This window comes from Rhineura floridana, chromosome 11 (assembly GCF_030035675.1).
Source record: "Rhineura floridana isolate rRhiFlo1 chromosome 11, rRhiFlo1.hap2, whole genome shotgun sequence".
Lineage (NCBI taxonomy): Eukaryota > Metazoa > Chordata > Lepidosauria > Squamata > Rhineuridae > Rhineura > Rhineura floridana.
Window position 1 is genome coordinate 5,367,547 of NC_084490.1, and position 14,215 is coordinate 5,381,761.

General features: G+C 51.4%; 1 protein-coding gene across 6 annotated transcripts in view; it reads left to right on the forward strand.

Annotated features, from left to right (window-relative positions):
* ZFHX2 (zinc finger homeobox 2) overlaps positions 1 to 13,722 on the forward strand; it is a 31,522-nt gene extending 17,800 nt beyond the window's left edge. For 4 of the 6 annotated variants that reach the window (XM_061588378.1, XM_061588375.1, XM_061588376.1 and 1 more), the window contains 6 exons: positions 917 to 982; positions 2,101 to 2,147; positions 3,756 to 3,959; positions 4,573 to 4,705; positions 5,580 to 9,017; positions 9,903 to 13,722. In XM_061588378.1, coding sequence (XP_061444362.1) covers positions 917 to 982; positions 2,101 to 2,147; positions 3,756 to 3,959; positions 4,573 to 4,705; positions 5,580 to 9,017; positions 9,903 to 10,735 — 4,721 coding nt within the window. In that variant the 3' untranslated portion in view covers positions 10,736 to 13,722. Of the gene's footprint in view, positions 1 to 916; positions 983 to 2,100; positions 2,148 to 3,755; positions 3,960 to 4,572; positions 4,706 to 5,579; positions 9,038 to 9,902 lie in introns of all 6 variants that reach the window. The other 2 variants (XM_061588379.1, XM_061588380.1) reach the window with 2 other exon arrangements.
* The last annotated feature ends 493 nt before the right edge of the window (positions 13,723 to 14,215 follow it).

Here is a 14,215-nt window from a genome sequence, read left to right on the forward strand (position 1 = left end):
GCTTTATAAGATTTAAAAAAAAAAAATGGGAGAAGGCTGTTTGGGTGGTGGGTAGGGGATGACCTCTGACTGAAGGCAGAGCTATGGCCAAGAGGTGTGGAGGCAGGGGCAGTGGCGGCGCAGAGGCCCAGCTAAGTGGAGGGCTGGCAAAGGATGAGGAAAGAATTTGGGTGGACCATGGCTTGAGGGTAACATGGGGAGGACGGGGAAGGAGGGTTGGGGCAGAGACTTCAGGTGGTTAGAATGGCACGATAGCAAAGGTGCTCGTCTGTGTGCTGGGGGGAGGGTGAACACCCTGTGTAGTGAAAAATGGAGGTCTTAACATCTTGGCGGGTGTATTGAATAGTGTTAATTGAGTTGCCAATGGCAGTGAGGTTGCTGCTACCGGGCGGGGAGGCAAGCCCGTTCGATATTAACGATCCCACTTGGGTTGAGAGTTTAATTAGTCTCTGACGAGGATAAAGTCCTGGATCGTGCGTCATTCCAACTCTCGCAATGTCGGAGGCGGAATTCCCTCCTCTCTTCCTTTCCCCCCCCCTTCCCTACCCCCCTTCTCTCTGATCTCACTTTTTTCCCCACCTTCCAAACTTCTGAATAAGAGCAATATTAGACTATCCACAGGGGGTGGGGGTGAAGGAGGGCCCTCTAGAAGAGAGGTGATCAAGGAGGAATGAATGGCAATGGTTATACCTAGGACCCGGGTGGAGAACCAGTGGCCCTCCAGTTGTTGCTGGACACCAGCTCCCATCGTCTCTGATGGTTCACCATGCTGACTGGGACTCATAGGAGTTGAAGCCCGGCAACATCTGGAAGGCCACAAGTTCAGTCATCTCTAACTTAAGCCCACCCACTCTTCTTCCTGTCTGTCCCCCCCCTGCCGCCCCTCTCCCATGTATGGTTCTTTCCCCATTTCTAGGCAAAGAAACTGTGCCAGGGGCCTCATCTCCTGCAAAAGAAACACAGAAAAAAGCCCAGACTCCTGGTGAGTAACTTCTCATGCAAGCCACACCCCCTAAGTCAGGGCCGGATTAAGTTGAGGAGGGCCCCTAGGCTGATTGGTGATTGGGAGGCCCTTCTCCCTACCTTTCTGCTTTTTTTGCGGCTGCGTGCACTGCGCACATAGGTTTGCCATCAGTCAAGATGGCAGCCGAGGTTTCCCTAAGGGGCTGAAGCCTCTGCCGCCATCTTGGTTGATGGCAAACCGCAAAAAACAGCGGAGAAAAAGGAAAGTGAAGTGGGGGGATGGCGGGCAGTTTGGAAGCTCTTGTCCCGCGATCATTTTTTTTAGCTTATGCACGGGCCCCCAAGAGCTCCAGGCCCCTAGGCTTCAGCCTACTAAGCCTAACGGATAATCCAGCCCTGCCCGTGATGTTACTTCTCCTTGAGGTCACTTCTTTGCTGTATGGTTCTGTTATTAGCCACCACCCCCACTCCTCTCTCTTGCATAGGTAAAAGGCTCCTCCCATCCAGAGCCGTCCAGCCCCCCCAATGTGTTTACCTCTTTTGCTTCCCTCTACGCCATCCGCCGCCAAGAACAAAACATTGTGTTGAAAGGCTGAACCTCTGGAGAAAACCCTGTGGCTGGGTGAGAGAGGTCCATCCCACCCAAGGGGGAACTTCTCAGAGATTTGGGAGGACCTGGAACACACACACCCTCCAGTTTTGTGTGTCACGCAGAGCCCAAACAGATTTTGCAAGGGTGCACATATTTACTGCAAAAGGAATATCAGGGCACATGCAGGTGGACCCTAGTGATTATTTCTCCTTGCGGCTGTTGGCCAAGGCTGGGTGGGGTGGCCAAGCCATTGTTTTCAGGGGAGGAAGGTTGTTGAACTGGGTGTAGGGCCAACGCCTGGTTAACTCTTCCCTACTGCAGGGTGGGGGGGAGGTCCTTGTCACAGTGCTCCTGCTCTGGGACACCCCTCCCCCAAAAAGCCTCCTCTCTCATTATACCTGGAGGTTTGGGTTACACAACTGCTCCCTCAGTCAGGCCACACAGCCACTTGGAACGTTCAGCTGCCCGTAGTAACGTTTTGGAAGTGTTTGCATGAAAACACAACAAATCCTTCTCCCCTCCCCCCAAACCCACTCCCTGTGCAGGTTCTGATGAGACCGAAACGAAAGCTGGAGGTGTGGGCGACATCACAGTGAGTGGAGCCTATTGGGAGCTTTGATGGAGGGAGGTGTTGAGGAATCATATAGAAGTTTTAAGGTGGTCCACTCACCCATTCACTCCACATATTTCATGTGCGGCGAAGCACTTGAAATAAGCATCCAATAAAACTTCCCTCGGCAGATGAACTGGGGTTTTTTTTTTGTTATTGTTCCTGGTAGGTGTTCAAATGGGTGAATTAACGCAGAAATGAAGCATTTCTGCCTGGCGGGGTTGGGAGGATGAGATCCACCCAGGGGATACAAATTGGGCATGACCAGCAGTGAATAGCGAGTTAACCACATTACTGAGCATATTACCACCCCTTGGTATTTACCATTAGAACTGTTAATTGTCGGGTAACTAAAGTGATAGGGGTCTGAAAAATTATCTGCCTGTTCTGACTCCACCCTGGTTTAGCCCAGAAAGACCGGTTATTTCTAAAATAAAAACCCTGAAAAGGCAACACATTTTTTTGTCAGATGAATCCTTATACTGGCAAAGTAGCCTGGAGGTTTTTTTTATGCCCATTTCGCAGCTGTCTACACTGAGTGCACCGAGTTCAAACCTGGCTTGGAGCCAGAGGTCTAGGAAAGACACAGAACTGTTCCTTATCACTGGGCTCAACCTTTGACCTCCACCTTTTGTAGATACTCATCTGTCCTTCAGACCAGTGGCTCACAAACTTTTTCCCCCCACAGACCACTTGAAAATTGCAGATGGTCTTGGCAGACCACCGAATGATTTTTCTGCCTGTCATAGCAATTGTAAGGCCCTGTGCGAGATGCTTTTAATTGTTATTGCTTCTTTTATTTCTGATATTGCATTCCATAGAATTCAAATTGTAATACCATAAAATACAGTACGTATAGAAACAAATAAAAGCAATAAAATACAATTAAAAATTAATATGAACGGTTCATGCAGACACACCGAAGCCCACCTGAATGAAGGACCAGTGGTCGTCTATGGACCACAATTTGGGAACCCTTTCTTTAGACAAAATCCTGACAAAACATCTCCCTCTCCATCTTCCTTTATCATCATTGGCCCTTTAAAGAGCATTTCTCCTGTTGGCCACTTGGGGTGCTAGCTCATTTTCCTTCCAAGGAAAAGAAGGAAGTGACAAAGTGATATGGGGGAGGGGGAAGAGTTGGGGAGCGGTTCCCCTGCTGACTGTGGCACAGATGAGCAGGTGGGAGCAAGAAGCCCGTACATGTCATCTCTACTTTGTTTTTAAATGGTCCTTTGTGACTTCCCTCATTTTAAAAACTTTCGTTTGTTCTATTCGCCCAACCAGCACCTCTCCCTCCGTTGGAACGGTCAATAAACCAGAGCTTGGAAAAGTTACTTTTTTTTTTAACTACAACTCCCATCAGCCCCTGCCAGCACTGCCACTGGATTGGGCTGATGGGAGTTGTACTTCAAAAAAGTAACTTTTCCAAGCTCTGCAATAAACACACACACACACACACACACGTAAATCCCCTTTCCTCAGGCCAGGGGACAGGGTGGTGGATCATCTGTGCCTACTTCCTTGATCTAATACTCGTTCTTTTCTCACTCGTGCACCCTCCCACCGTCCCTGCCTTTTCCTGCAAAGCAGGTCTTCTGCTGCCCCTATTGCAACTACGTTGACCAATCAGCAGAAGCTGTGCGGGCTCACACAATCACCCAGCATGCCGTGCAGCCCAAGTTCCGGTGCCCGCTCTGCCAGGAGCAGCTGGTGGGCCGTACCAATCTCCACTTCCACCTCAGCCACATTCACAATGTGGTGCCCGAATGCGTGGAGAAGCTCTTGCTGGTGGTGAGTGTCTGATCAATGGGGGCCTTCCCCTCTGCCCTGTTCTCCCCCACTTAATGTTGGAATCAGATCATTCCCCCCCCATTTTTGGCTGGGCTCCTGCGGCTCTCACAGACTGCACAGCAAGCATAATTCAGCAGGTGACACTTTTCCTTCCATGGAGCTAAAATGATGAGGAAAACCTGACCTGTTGAGTCTGTCTGTGCCTATTGTGCTACTGTTAAAGGGATGCTTGACAAAAGGGGTGGGGGGGAGATGTGGGGTAGTCTGATTTTTGGCAGGGGGATGTTTGTGGTTCCACTGACTGGTGGGCTTTAGCCTCAATTTCCCCTGTCCATGAAATGGCCACAGCCACATTTTGTAAAACTAAATGCTTTACAAATCAGGTGTGGGGAACCTGTGGCTCCATGTATGTTGCTGAACTACATCTCCCCTCAGCCCTGACCATTGGCCATGCTGGCTGGGGGCTGATGGGAGTTGGAGTCCAATAACATCTGGAGGGCCACAGGTGTTCCCCATCCCTGCTGTAAAGTATCACCCATAACTGCGCTGCCACCTGCCATCCCTTTGGCTCCTGTAATTCTGCTTTATCTTTTTCTTTCTGGTCAATCTCCAGGCCACGACTGTGGAAATGACCTTTCTCACCAAAGTTGTTCCTGGCCTCAACCTCCCTCCTGACCCACCAAAGCCAGGTGGGACACCCAGCTCAGAACAAGGGGCTAGGAATGAACCCGAAAGCCCCCTTGCAGGTAAGTAGTGTGGGCTGTGGAGGATAGTAGCAAGGATAGGATCAAGATGCCAGGAATTGCTACTGTGCTCTGACCTGTCCTGCTGGCTGTCAGTTTATTTCATGACAACTAAGTTGTCCGCTTGGCACCAACTCCCCCCCCCCAGCAGTCCTTGCACCACCACCAAAAAAAATGAGCGGGAAGAGGCAGCGGCTGGCAGGGCTAATCGATAGCTCTGGTATGGAGCATCTTTGTGATGCTTATTATCAAGCTTCTCTTTCTGGAGTCATGTGGACTAGAAACGTGCTTCCTAGGAAACTCAAAAAGGATTCCAAGGATGCCATAAATGACAAGAATTTAAGCAGTACAAGTATAAGCCAATGGTGGATTGTCAGAGGTAAAGCATAATAGCACAAGTCACTCTTGCAACCCTCTCTCACAGGGAGCATAAACTCTCAATGTCCCAGATATTTAGCCCTCCTAAGGGCCAAGACTGTCCTTATCCTACACAGCTCTGCCTACCCCCAGAATTCATTCAACTAATTTACACAGTTCTACATTGACAGACAAGTGTTTTAGTGTGTTAATGCCAATCTGGGCTTCAGGTAATTTAGGATTGTATTGCAAGACAGGAAGTGTCAAAGTGGAACTCAGGGTTAAAGAGACTCAGAATTGCCCCCCACACACACACACACAAATAGCAAATTCTGCACTTTGGTAGGAAACACATCTGCTCTCAGCAGGTGCCACTGGGGATTCCCAGCCATCTTTGGACAAACCCTCTACCAAACATATCTACCAGCACTGGCTAAGAAAAGACAAATAGTATTTTAGGCTGGGGAAACAACTGAAGATATGTAACAATCCTTCCCTGCCCCCATCTCTCCTCCTCCAGCACCATCTACAGGGGAGAAAACTCCTCCAGCTCCTGCGCTTTGCCCTGAAACAACTCCTCCTCCTCTGCCGCCTCCTCCTCTTCCACCTGCCATCTCCCCAGCTCAACCTCCTGACCCTCCAGAAAAGCCACCCCCTGCCTCTTCAACTCCTCCTCCAGTTGCTCCTCCGGAGTTTGAAGATGAAGAATCTCCTCGTCCAAATGCCTCACCTGAGGAACAGCTGCTGCCCTCACACATATTGACTGAGTTCCATGAGGCCTCGCCACTTGCCCTACCCAACCAAGATCCCCGCCACCCTCTGTCCTATCGCAAGGCAACCAATTTTGCCTTAGATAAGTTCCTGGACCCAGCCCGTCCATATAAATGCACGGTATGCAAGGAGTCTTTCACACAGAAGAACATCCTCCTGGTGCACTACAACTCTGTCTCCCACCTGCACAAGATGAAGAAAGCCTCATCTGACCCTTCAGTGCCATCTCGGAGTGAGCCAGGCATGCCAGGGGTTCTCCAGCCATCCTCGGATAAGCCCTACAAGTGTACCACCTGCCGCGTCTCGTACAACCAGAGCTCCACGTTGGAGATCCACATGCGCTCTGTTCTGCACCAGACCCGTTCCCGCGTGGCTAAGATGGAAGCCGCCGGCAAAGTGGAGCTGGCGTCCGCCGAATCGGAGCCCCCAAGTGAAACGCCGCTGGAAACGGATGCCCCCAAGCTCCTGGAGACAGGCTGTGTGCAGGTGCCGGCTCTCCCATTTTTGGCACCCTCTGCAGAACTACAGCGCTTCCCCACGCCCATATTTACTCCGCCGCTGCTGCCGCCCTTCCCATTGGTGCCAGAGTCCCTTCTGAAACTGCAGCAGCAACAGCAGCAGCTACTGCTGCCCTTTTATTTACATGATCTCAAGGTGGCCCCCAAGCTGGCTTTAGCAGCCCCAGCGCTGGCCCTCCCAACCACAGCACCTGTGCTGCTGCCACCTCTGCCAGCCAAGGAAGAACAGGCACCGGCAGCAGCCGGCAGCTCCAAACCGGAGCCTACCGAAGAGGCTGAAGCAGAGGAGGCCGAGGGGAGCCAGCCAGGGAATGAAGCATCTCGCACAGCAGCCAAAGCCCTTCTAGAGAACTTTGGATTTGAGCTGGTGATCCAGTACAATGAGGGCAAGCAGCCTGCAGCAGCTGCTCCAGCCATCCCCCCACGCCCCCCAGCAGGCAAGCTGCTGTGCGGCACCTGCAGGAAGCAGTTTTCCAACATGCTCATCCTGAAAACGCATGAGGAGCATGTGCACCGGCGGTTCCTGCCTTTTGAGGCACTCAATCGCTATGCTGCTCAGTTCCGAAAGAGCTATGACAGCATGTATCCACCGCCACCGGCACTCCCGATTGAGACTACCACTGCCTCCGCTGCCACCACAACCGCCGTTGTCGCCACAGAGACGACCACAGTCACCGTTACGCCAGCCTCCCTGCCTCTAGAGATCCCCCCCCTCTGCCCTCCTTTTTTAATGCAACCTATGCCTGTGGTGGTACCACCACCGGAAAGCGAGACTCCTCACGTGTCTCCTGAATGCTTGAAACCTCTGTGGTTTCGGGGGGAGGATGAGGAAGGTGGCAGTGTATCTGGGGTTCTCGATCCCTCCCGTGGGGGGTTTCCCTCAACCCGACGCTTCTCCCGCACCAAATTCACTGAGTTCCAATCTCAAGCTCTGCAGTCCTTTTTTGAGTCCAGCGCATACCCCAAAGATGGCGAGGTCGAGCGGCTCTCAGTGCTCTTGGGCTTGCCTAATAGAGTCATTGTGGTCTGGTTCCAAAATGCCCGCCAGAAGGCTCGGAAGTGTGGAGGAAGTGAAACCAGCGTGGGCAGTGGAGGCGCCGTAGCGCAGCCCTCCTGCAAGAAATGCCAGACATCTTTTCGCTGCATCTTTGAACTCGTGCGCCACCTTAAGAAGTGTTACAATGACCAGCCAGAGGATGGGGATGGAGATGGTATTGAGGAAGAGAATGACGCCCCTGAGGAAGAGGAACAGGAGGAGGAAGAGGAGGAGCAGCAGGAGCAACAGCAGCAGGAGCCTTCAGGGACTGATGGAGAAGTGAAGATTGATGGTGCTGGAGACAAACCTCTGGAGGAAGAGCGAACAGCAGCCCCGCCAGAAAGCTCAAACACCCATCCCTGTGACCAGTGCACAGCCAAATTCTCAACCGTTGACCTCCTCAATATCCACCGTGTCAGCCACATCCCAGCAACTGCTCCTCCACCAGCCCCTGCTGCCCCCCAGCCTCCCTTGGAGTTGGCCCCGCTGGCGTTTGGTGAGCGTGCTGCCCACCTGGACTCCTCCCGTGCACAGAAACGGAAGCATGAGGATGGGAGCTTGTCTCCCACTGGGAGTGAGTGTGCCAGTGTGGTAGGCGGGGACAGTGAGCCCCCGCGGGACAAGCGCCTGCGCACCACCATTTTGCCAGAGCAGCTGGAGATTCTGTATCGCTGGTACATGCAGGACTCCAATCCGACACGGAAGATGCTCGACTGTATCTCTGAAGAAGTTGGGCTCAAAAAGAGGGTTGTCCAAGTGTGGTTCCAGAACACAAGAGCCCGTGAGAGAAAGGGCCAGTTCCGGTGTAACACCAGCACCACCAACCCAACCAGTAAGCCCTCACCCATGCTCCCTTCCGCCTTCCCAAAGTTCAACCCTCCACCACGAGATCCACCCGTCCACTATGGTGCTGCGTTCACCCCCAGCCTCCCTGCAGTGAGCTTACAGCTACCTACGGCTAAGCCAGAAGTTCTTGCTGATCCACAAACGCAGGAAGAAGCGGCTGAAGAAGAGGTGCCGAAGGAGAACGAAGACCGGAGCCTGTCGGGAGGGGAGCTGAGCGACTCGTCATCCTCATCGTCGTCTTCGCTGGCTGATCTGGATTTCTCCGGCAGCCGGCAGAGTCGAGGGATGGATGGCGGGCTGGGAGGCATGCATGACTCTCTGGGCCAGCGCCGATATCGCACGCAGATGTCCAGCCTCCAGCTTAAGATCATGAAGGTTTGTTACGAGGCCTACCGAACTCCCACCATGCAGGAGTGTGAGGTGCTGGGCGAGGAGATAGGGCTGCCCAAACGAGTGATTCAGGTGTGGTTTCAGAATGCCAGGGCCAAGGAGAAAAAGGCTAAGGCTGCGAGCGGCAGTGAGGAGGGCCTTCTTGGCACTCCAGCTCAGTCCGAGTGTCCCTACTGTGAAGTCAAGTATGATTTTTACGTGTCCTGCCGCGGACACCTCTTCTCCCGTGGCCACCTAGCCCGACTCAAGGAGGCCATCAAGGCCCAGCTCAAGAACGAGAGCAAGTGCTATGAGCTTGTGCCAGACAAAGGGATGCCATCCCCAACCAGACTGGGTGCCTCTATGCCTCCAACAACTGTGCCATCTTCCCTTGGGAGCATGGCCCCCTTTGCGCCAGGTGAGTGAGAGGTAAAAAAGGTAAGGTATGTTACGGCTAAGGCTGGGGATGGGGCCTCATTATTAAACCATGTTATGGCTTCCCAGTTAACTCTTATAATGCTCCTTCCCCTATGGGAGGTTTCCATCCTTGCCTCCTCAGCTTCTCTCCACAAGCATCTCCAGATCTCTGCATGTTACCTTAACCCTCCTCCTCCTCCCCACGATTCACCCTTTCTGCCATTTTGCATTGATGTTCTCAAGATGGCTGCCCAGGCATTATTTTTATTCTGTAATTCCCATTGGCTTTCTGGTTCTAGCCCAACCATTCTCCTCTCCCCTCCTGGTTTTATTATCTTCCCCATTGCCATATCCACTCCTTTGCCCTTTCCGTCCCCAAGATTTCTACTGTGCGCACTGGAGTAGGGGGAGATGGTTAAGGTGGAAACAGCAGCGGAGTATCGTACTCTGTGCCCCTGTGTCTCCATCAGTTGCTTATGAGAGCTGCAGGTGGAATCTTTTGCCAGAATGAGAGGGCGTGTATCTTAGCAGCTGGAGGAGTGGGGCTTATCTGTCACCCTGTGAAGGCGCTGGCCCTAGAACTTTAATGGAAAGAATGAACCGAGGCTGTCGGGAAGGGAGACATTGAGAAAACAAGAGAAGGACGATGGAAAACTTCCTAACTGTTAGAGCCATACGACAATGGAACCAATGACCTAGAGAGGTAGTGGGCTCTCCGACACTGGAGGCATTCAAGAGGCAGCTGGACAGCCATCTGTCGGGAATGCTTTGATTTGGATTCCTGCATTGAGCAGGGGGTTAGACTGGATGGCCTTATAGGATCCTTCCAACTCTACTATTCTGTGATTCTATGACTCACACCTCTTTTCTTTCCCCCTCCCAACAGGCCCTTCCTCTTCCTCTGTGGGGGTTCTGAGCACCCCTTTGGCCTCCACCCAGCCGGGGGCCCCCTTACCTCAGCGCCACACGCCGGAACCAGCCCAGCTTGGCCCCTCCGCAGAGCCGGCACCTGCTCCAGATACCGCCCCGAGCGACAGTCAGGCAGACCCCACGTCAGGCTCAGCCCAGGAACCCTCCTTGTCGTCCACTGCCATGGTGAAAAACCTCAAGACGTTGAAGGCCACAGTGCCGGCCTTGCTGGGTGGTCAGTTCCTGCCCTTCCCGTTGCCGGCAGCAACAGCAGCAGCCCCTTCACTATTTGGAGCACAGCTGCCCGGGGCCTACTTCCAGCAGCTTTACGGCATGAAGAAGGGTCTATTCCCCATGAACCCCGTCATACCTCAGACACTTATGGGGCTGCTGCCCAGTCCCCTGCTCCCAACATCCACGCCAGAGCCACCCGTCGAGGTGTCTGAGGCCCCTGGCATCTCTACGGTTGACGTGACTCACCAGTACCTTTGCCGCCAGTGCAAGGCAGCCTTTGAGAGCGAAGGGGCCGCTGCCGCCCACCAGGCTGCTTTCTGCTACTTTGGGAGCCATCCCCCAGCGGCCCCACCCCCGCTGCGTGTGCCTGTGTGCACCTACCACTGCCTGGCCTGCGAGGTGCTTGTGAGTGGGCGTGAGGCACTGGGGTCCCACCTGCGCTCCAGTGCTCACCGGCGCAAGGCCGGATCCAACGCAGCAACTGCATCGGTGTTTGCCAAAGAGGAATCCAAATTACCTCACTCGGACTCCAACCCAAAAAGTAATGCTACCTCTACGACACTACTAGCTTTATAGAGACGGATGGTACACTGCCACCAATTGAGAGAGAATGACTAACCAACCAGCCAGTGGCGGGATGGACACACGCTTGGGTGCCCCCTCTGCTGTTACACATAACACTCAGCCCACCCACCCCCAAGCCCAACCTCTGTCCTTTCTTATTGCCCGCAAGGAGAAGTGACCAGTAAACTCCAGAAATGGCCGTTTTCCCAAAGTGACGTCCACTGCCCTAAGGCAACACCCTTCCCAGCCCACTGGGACATGTGTACAAGCAGAATCCAACTACCCAGCCTCCCCACCCTGCCCCCAATATAAGAAAGATTTGTATTGAGCCATCCATCTTGACGGAAGACCAATTGACCTGATGTTGGACAGAAGTGCAGACTGCCCACTGAGGAACCCTGCCCACTTTACAACTGCCTTGCACTCTCTCTAAAGGATGTTGATTTCCTTCAACTCCTCCCCCAGCCACAGTCCTCTGTTGCCTCCATGCACAGATCCTTGCCACCATGGCTCCTCTACAAGTCGGTCCTCCCACATCCCAGCCAACACTCAGTCCCTGCTTCTCCCTGCCCTGAAAAGATAATTGGATCTTAATGGGCCATCCACAGATGCCCATATCCAACACCGATGCCAAACCCATGCCCTTCCCCCTCACTTGTTGACTCATCGTTCCCTCACACATACCTGTGTATTCCAGAGTCTTCCATCTCCTGTGGCATACACAGGTACCTCACGTGAGAGAGCCACAAGAGGCTCTCTCTTTTCCCACATACCTGTCTTCGTTCAGGGCTTTATGTCCTTTCCCTCCGCCCCCTTTTTTCTGTGAGGAACATCTCAAGATGATTCCTGTTATGGTAATGACTTCAGACGTTCCTCGGACATTGAGCACCTCACCTCTGCAGGGTGGGGGTAAGGTCTCCCTTCCCTCAATGGCTTTTGCCAGAGTGTCTCTCCTCATGTCAACGGAAGGCTCCCCAATTTCCTCCCTGTTGCCTCTCATATCGCCGCACGTGACCCAAATCCCTCCCCTTACCTGTATTGTGTGTGTGCTAGAACCACACTGCCTCCCCCCCAAAAAAACCCACATTTGTGACAGCTGCTGGCACACTCTCAACACCCATCATACACCCTTGTGGACCCAGTCTCCTCTCTCTCTGCTTATATTCACACAAACCTGTTAAAGCTCCTACTCTCACACTCACCTTCCACCCTTTTACTGTGTTACCAATTGAGAAAGGCCAAAAAAAAAAAAATAGCAAACAAAAAGAGTGGACAGAAAGAAAGAAAATGATTAACCCAAGGAAACAAAAGGGAGGGGGGGCAAAGACGAGAAACTGAACCCCCCTCCAAAACCCTCCACCCCTCCCAGAGCATGTGCTGCCCATTGTGTATAATAATTACCGTCACGGACGGACGGATGGACAGACTCCCGAACTGTCGATGGCTTTGAACGACTTGAACAGCAACCAAACAGGGAAAGAAAGGCGCCTCTCTCTTCTTTCCCGCCATTTTCTCTCTCTCTCCTCTCCTCCTCGTCCCCAGTTGGGTCTTTACCTGCACTGAGGAACCAAATAAAACCGACAACCTCGCTGTCTTTTTCCTCCTGATAGACGTGACTTCTGTCTCCGCGCGGGAAACGACACAAAAACCTACTCCGATGGCTTTAAGAAAGAAAGATAGAAAGAAAAGAGAAAAAAAAAAACCCAGAAGGATCCTCCTGTCTAAACACACACGGCCATTTGCCACGTGCTTGTGTGCCGACGTCCTTGCAAAAAAAAGAAAAAAACTCAAAAACCCTCTTTATGAATCCAAAGCTCTTAAAAACTTCTATACAATAACCAAAAAAGAAAAAACCAACAGTGAGAGAGAGAATACCCACCAACAAAAAGGAATCATAAAAAGCAAACTGGAAATAATTTTTTTTAAAAGACATAAGTTGATGATGATGAAGAAGAAAAGTTAACCCCTCACGTTTTTCTTCTGCTTTGTGTCAATTGTTTTGGGGTTCCTATTCCTGTTCTTTTCATTCCCCCCCTCACCTGTTCCACCCGCCAAGTGTTTTTTAAGCCCCCTCCCACTTAACAAAGATGGACAAGAATTTTAAGAAGTGGAAACCTGTGGGGTAGAGAAAGGGATACAACCCCCCCCCCTACACAAATAACCAAACGAACTACATATGGGGTGTTAGAGGGATGGGTTTATACAGAGGCTCACCCTCTGGACCACCCTGTTTTCCTCAGACCACCCCCTTCTCCCTACAACTCTACACCCCAGAATGGGGAAGGGAAAAAATGTCTTTCTGTTGTGTATTTAAAGGGGGGGATGGGGAACAATAAAAAATAAAAAGAAATAAAAATTATATTAAAGATGGTTGGAGAAAAAAATCAAACGTTTTTGGTGGGAGGGGATGAATTGAGCTACGCATATTTGGAAGCAATGGGGAAGAAGATAAAAGAAGTGTGAACGATACTGGTCTGGGCCAAGGTTGGCTTTTCTTGTGTGAGGTGGTTCGGGTGACCTTTAAAACGCACCAGTTTTAACTGGCCATATGCTCTTCTGGCTTCACTTAGAGATGCCCCTGTTTTCTTTCCTCATCCCTGGTCTTGTTTTCCCTGCATCCTTAAAGCTCGCATGCACCCAAGACAGCAATTTTAAAAAAAATCCCTTGATCTTGGGATTATTTACACAGTACAAATGAAAGCAAGTTAACAGGGTGGAACGGATCTCCTAAACAACCAGGGGCTTTAGATTGGCTCTGTTTCACTCTTGGGGAAACTGATCTAATCCATATGCCCGCTGGGGAAGAGAGGGGCATAGCATTGTAAGCCCCAGAGACAGGGATTTTCTCAGGCTGGTACACTGTGAATTGGGCCCTCCAATGCACTTGCAAAAGAGTACATGGATTAGCATATGTTTTGTGTCATATGAAAATTTGTGCCCTCTTTTGCAGGTAGGGTGGAGGTTCCAATAATAAATCAATGGCTACACGTGTAATAAAATGACAAGACAGAATGTGAGCAGGTGAAGCTTTCCCCGTAATTATATTTCCATACCGGAAAAGATAACCTGATGAATTTCTGCCTGCCACACAGCTGTTAAAGGCTCAAGAACCTTGCCTTCCCTTAGTGCCAGACCTAAACCAAAGCTGAGGCTGCCATCCTGTACCCACTTACCTGGGAGTAAGCCCCATTAAACACAAAGAGACTTACTTCTGAATGGACATGTATACTAGTGTACTTTAAGTTATTTATACAGTGAAGTTTAATGAGCCTGGTCTTAGCTCCTGCAAAGCAGGAGACATGCCTAAGCCTCTCTGCAAAGTTTTAACATTTTGAATTTGCCATTTGAGGGGATAGGGATTCTTTAACATCCACCCACACTTACTGTGTAGTAAACAATTTAGATTAACTGAGCACAGGAAAGATGCATCCTGGTTACTAGAAAGGGCAAAATCCGGAGATTTCAAGGACTAGAAAGATGAAATGGAAGCAG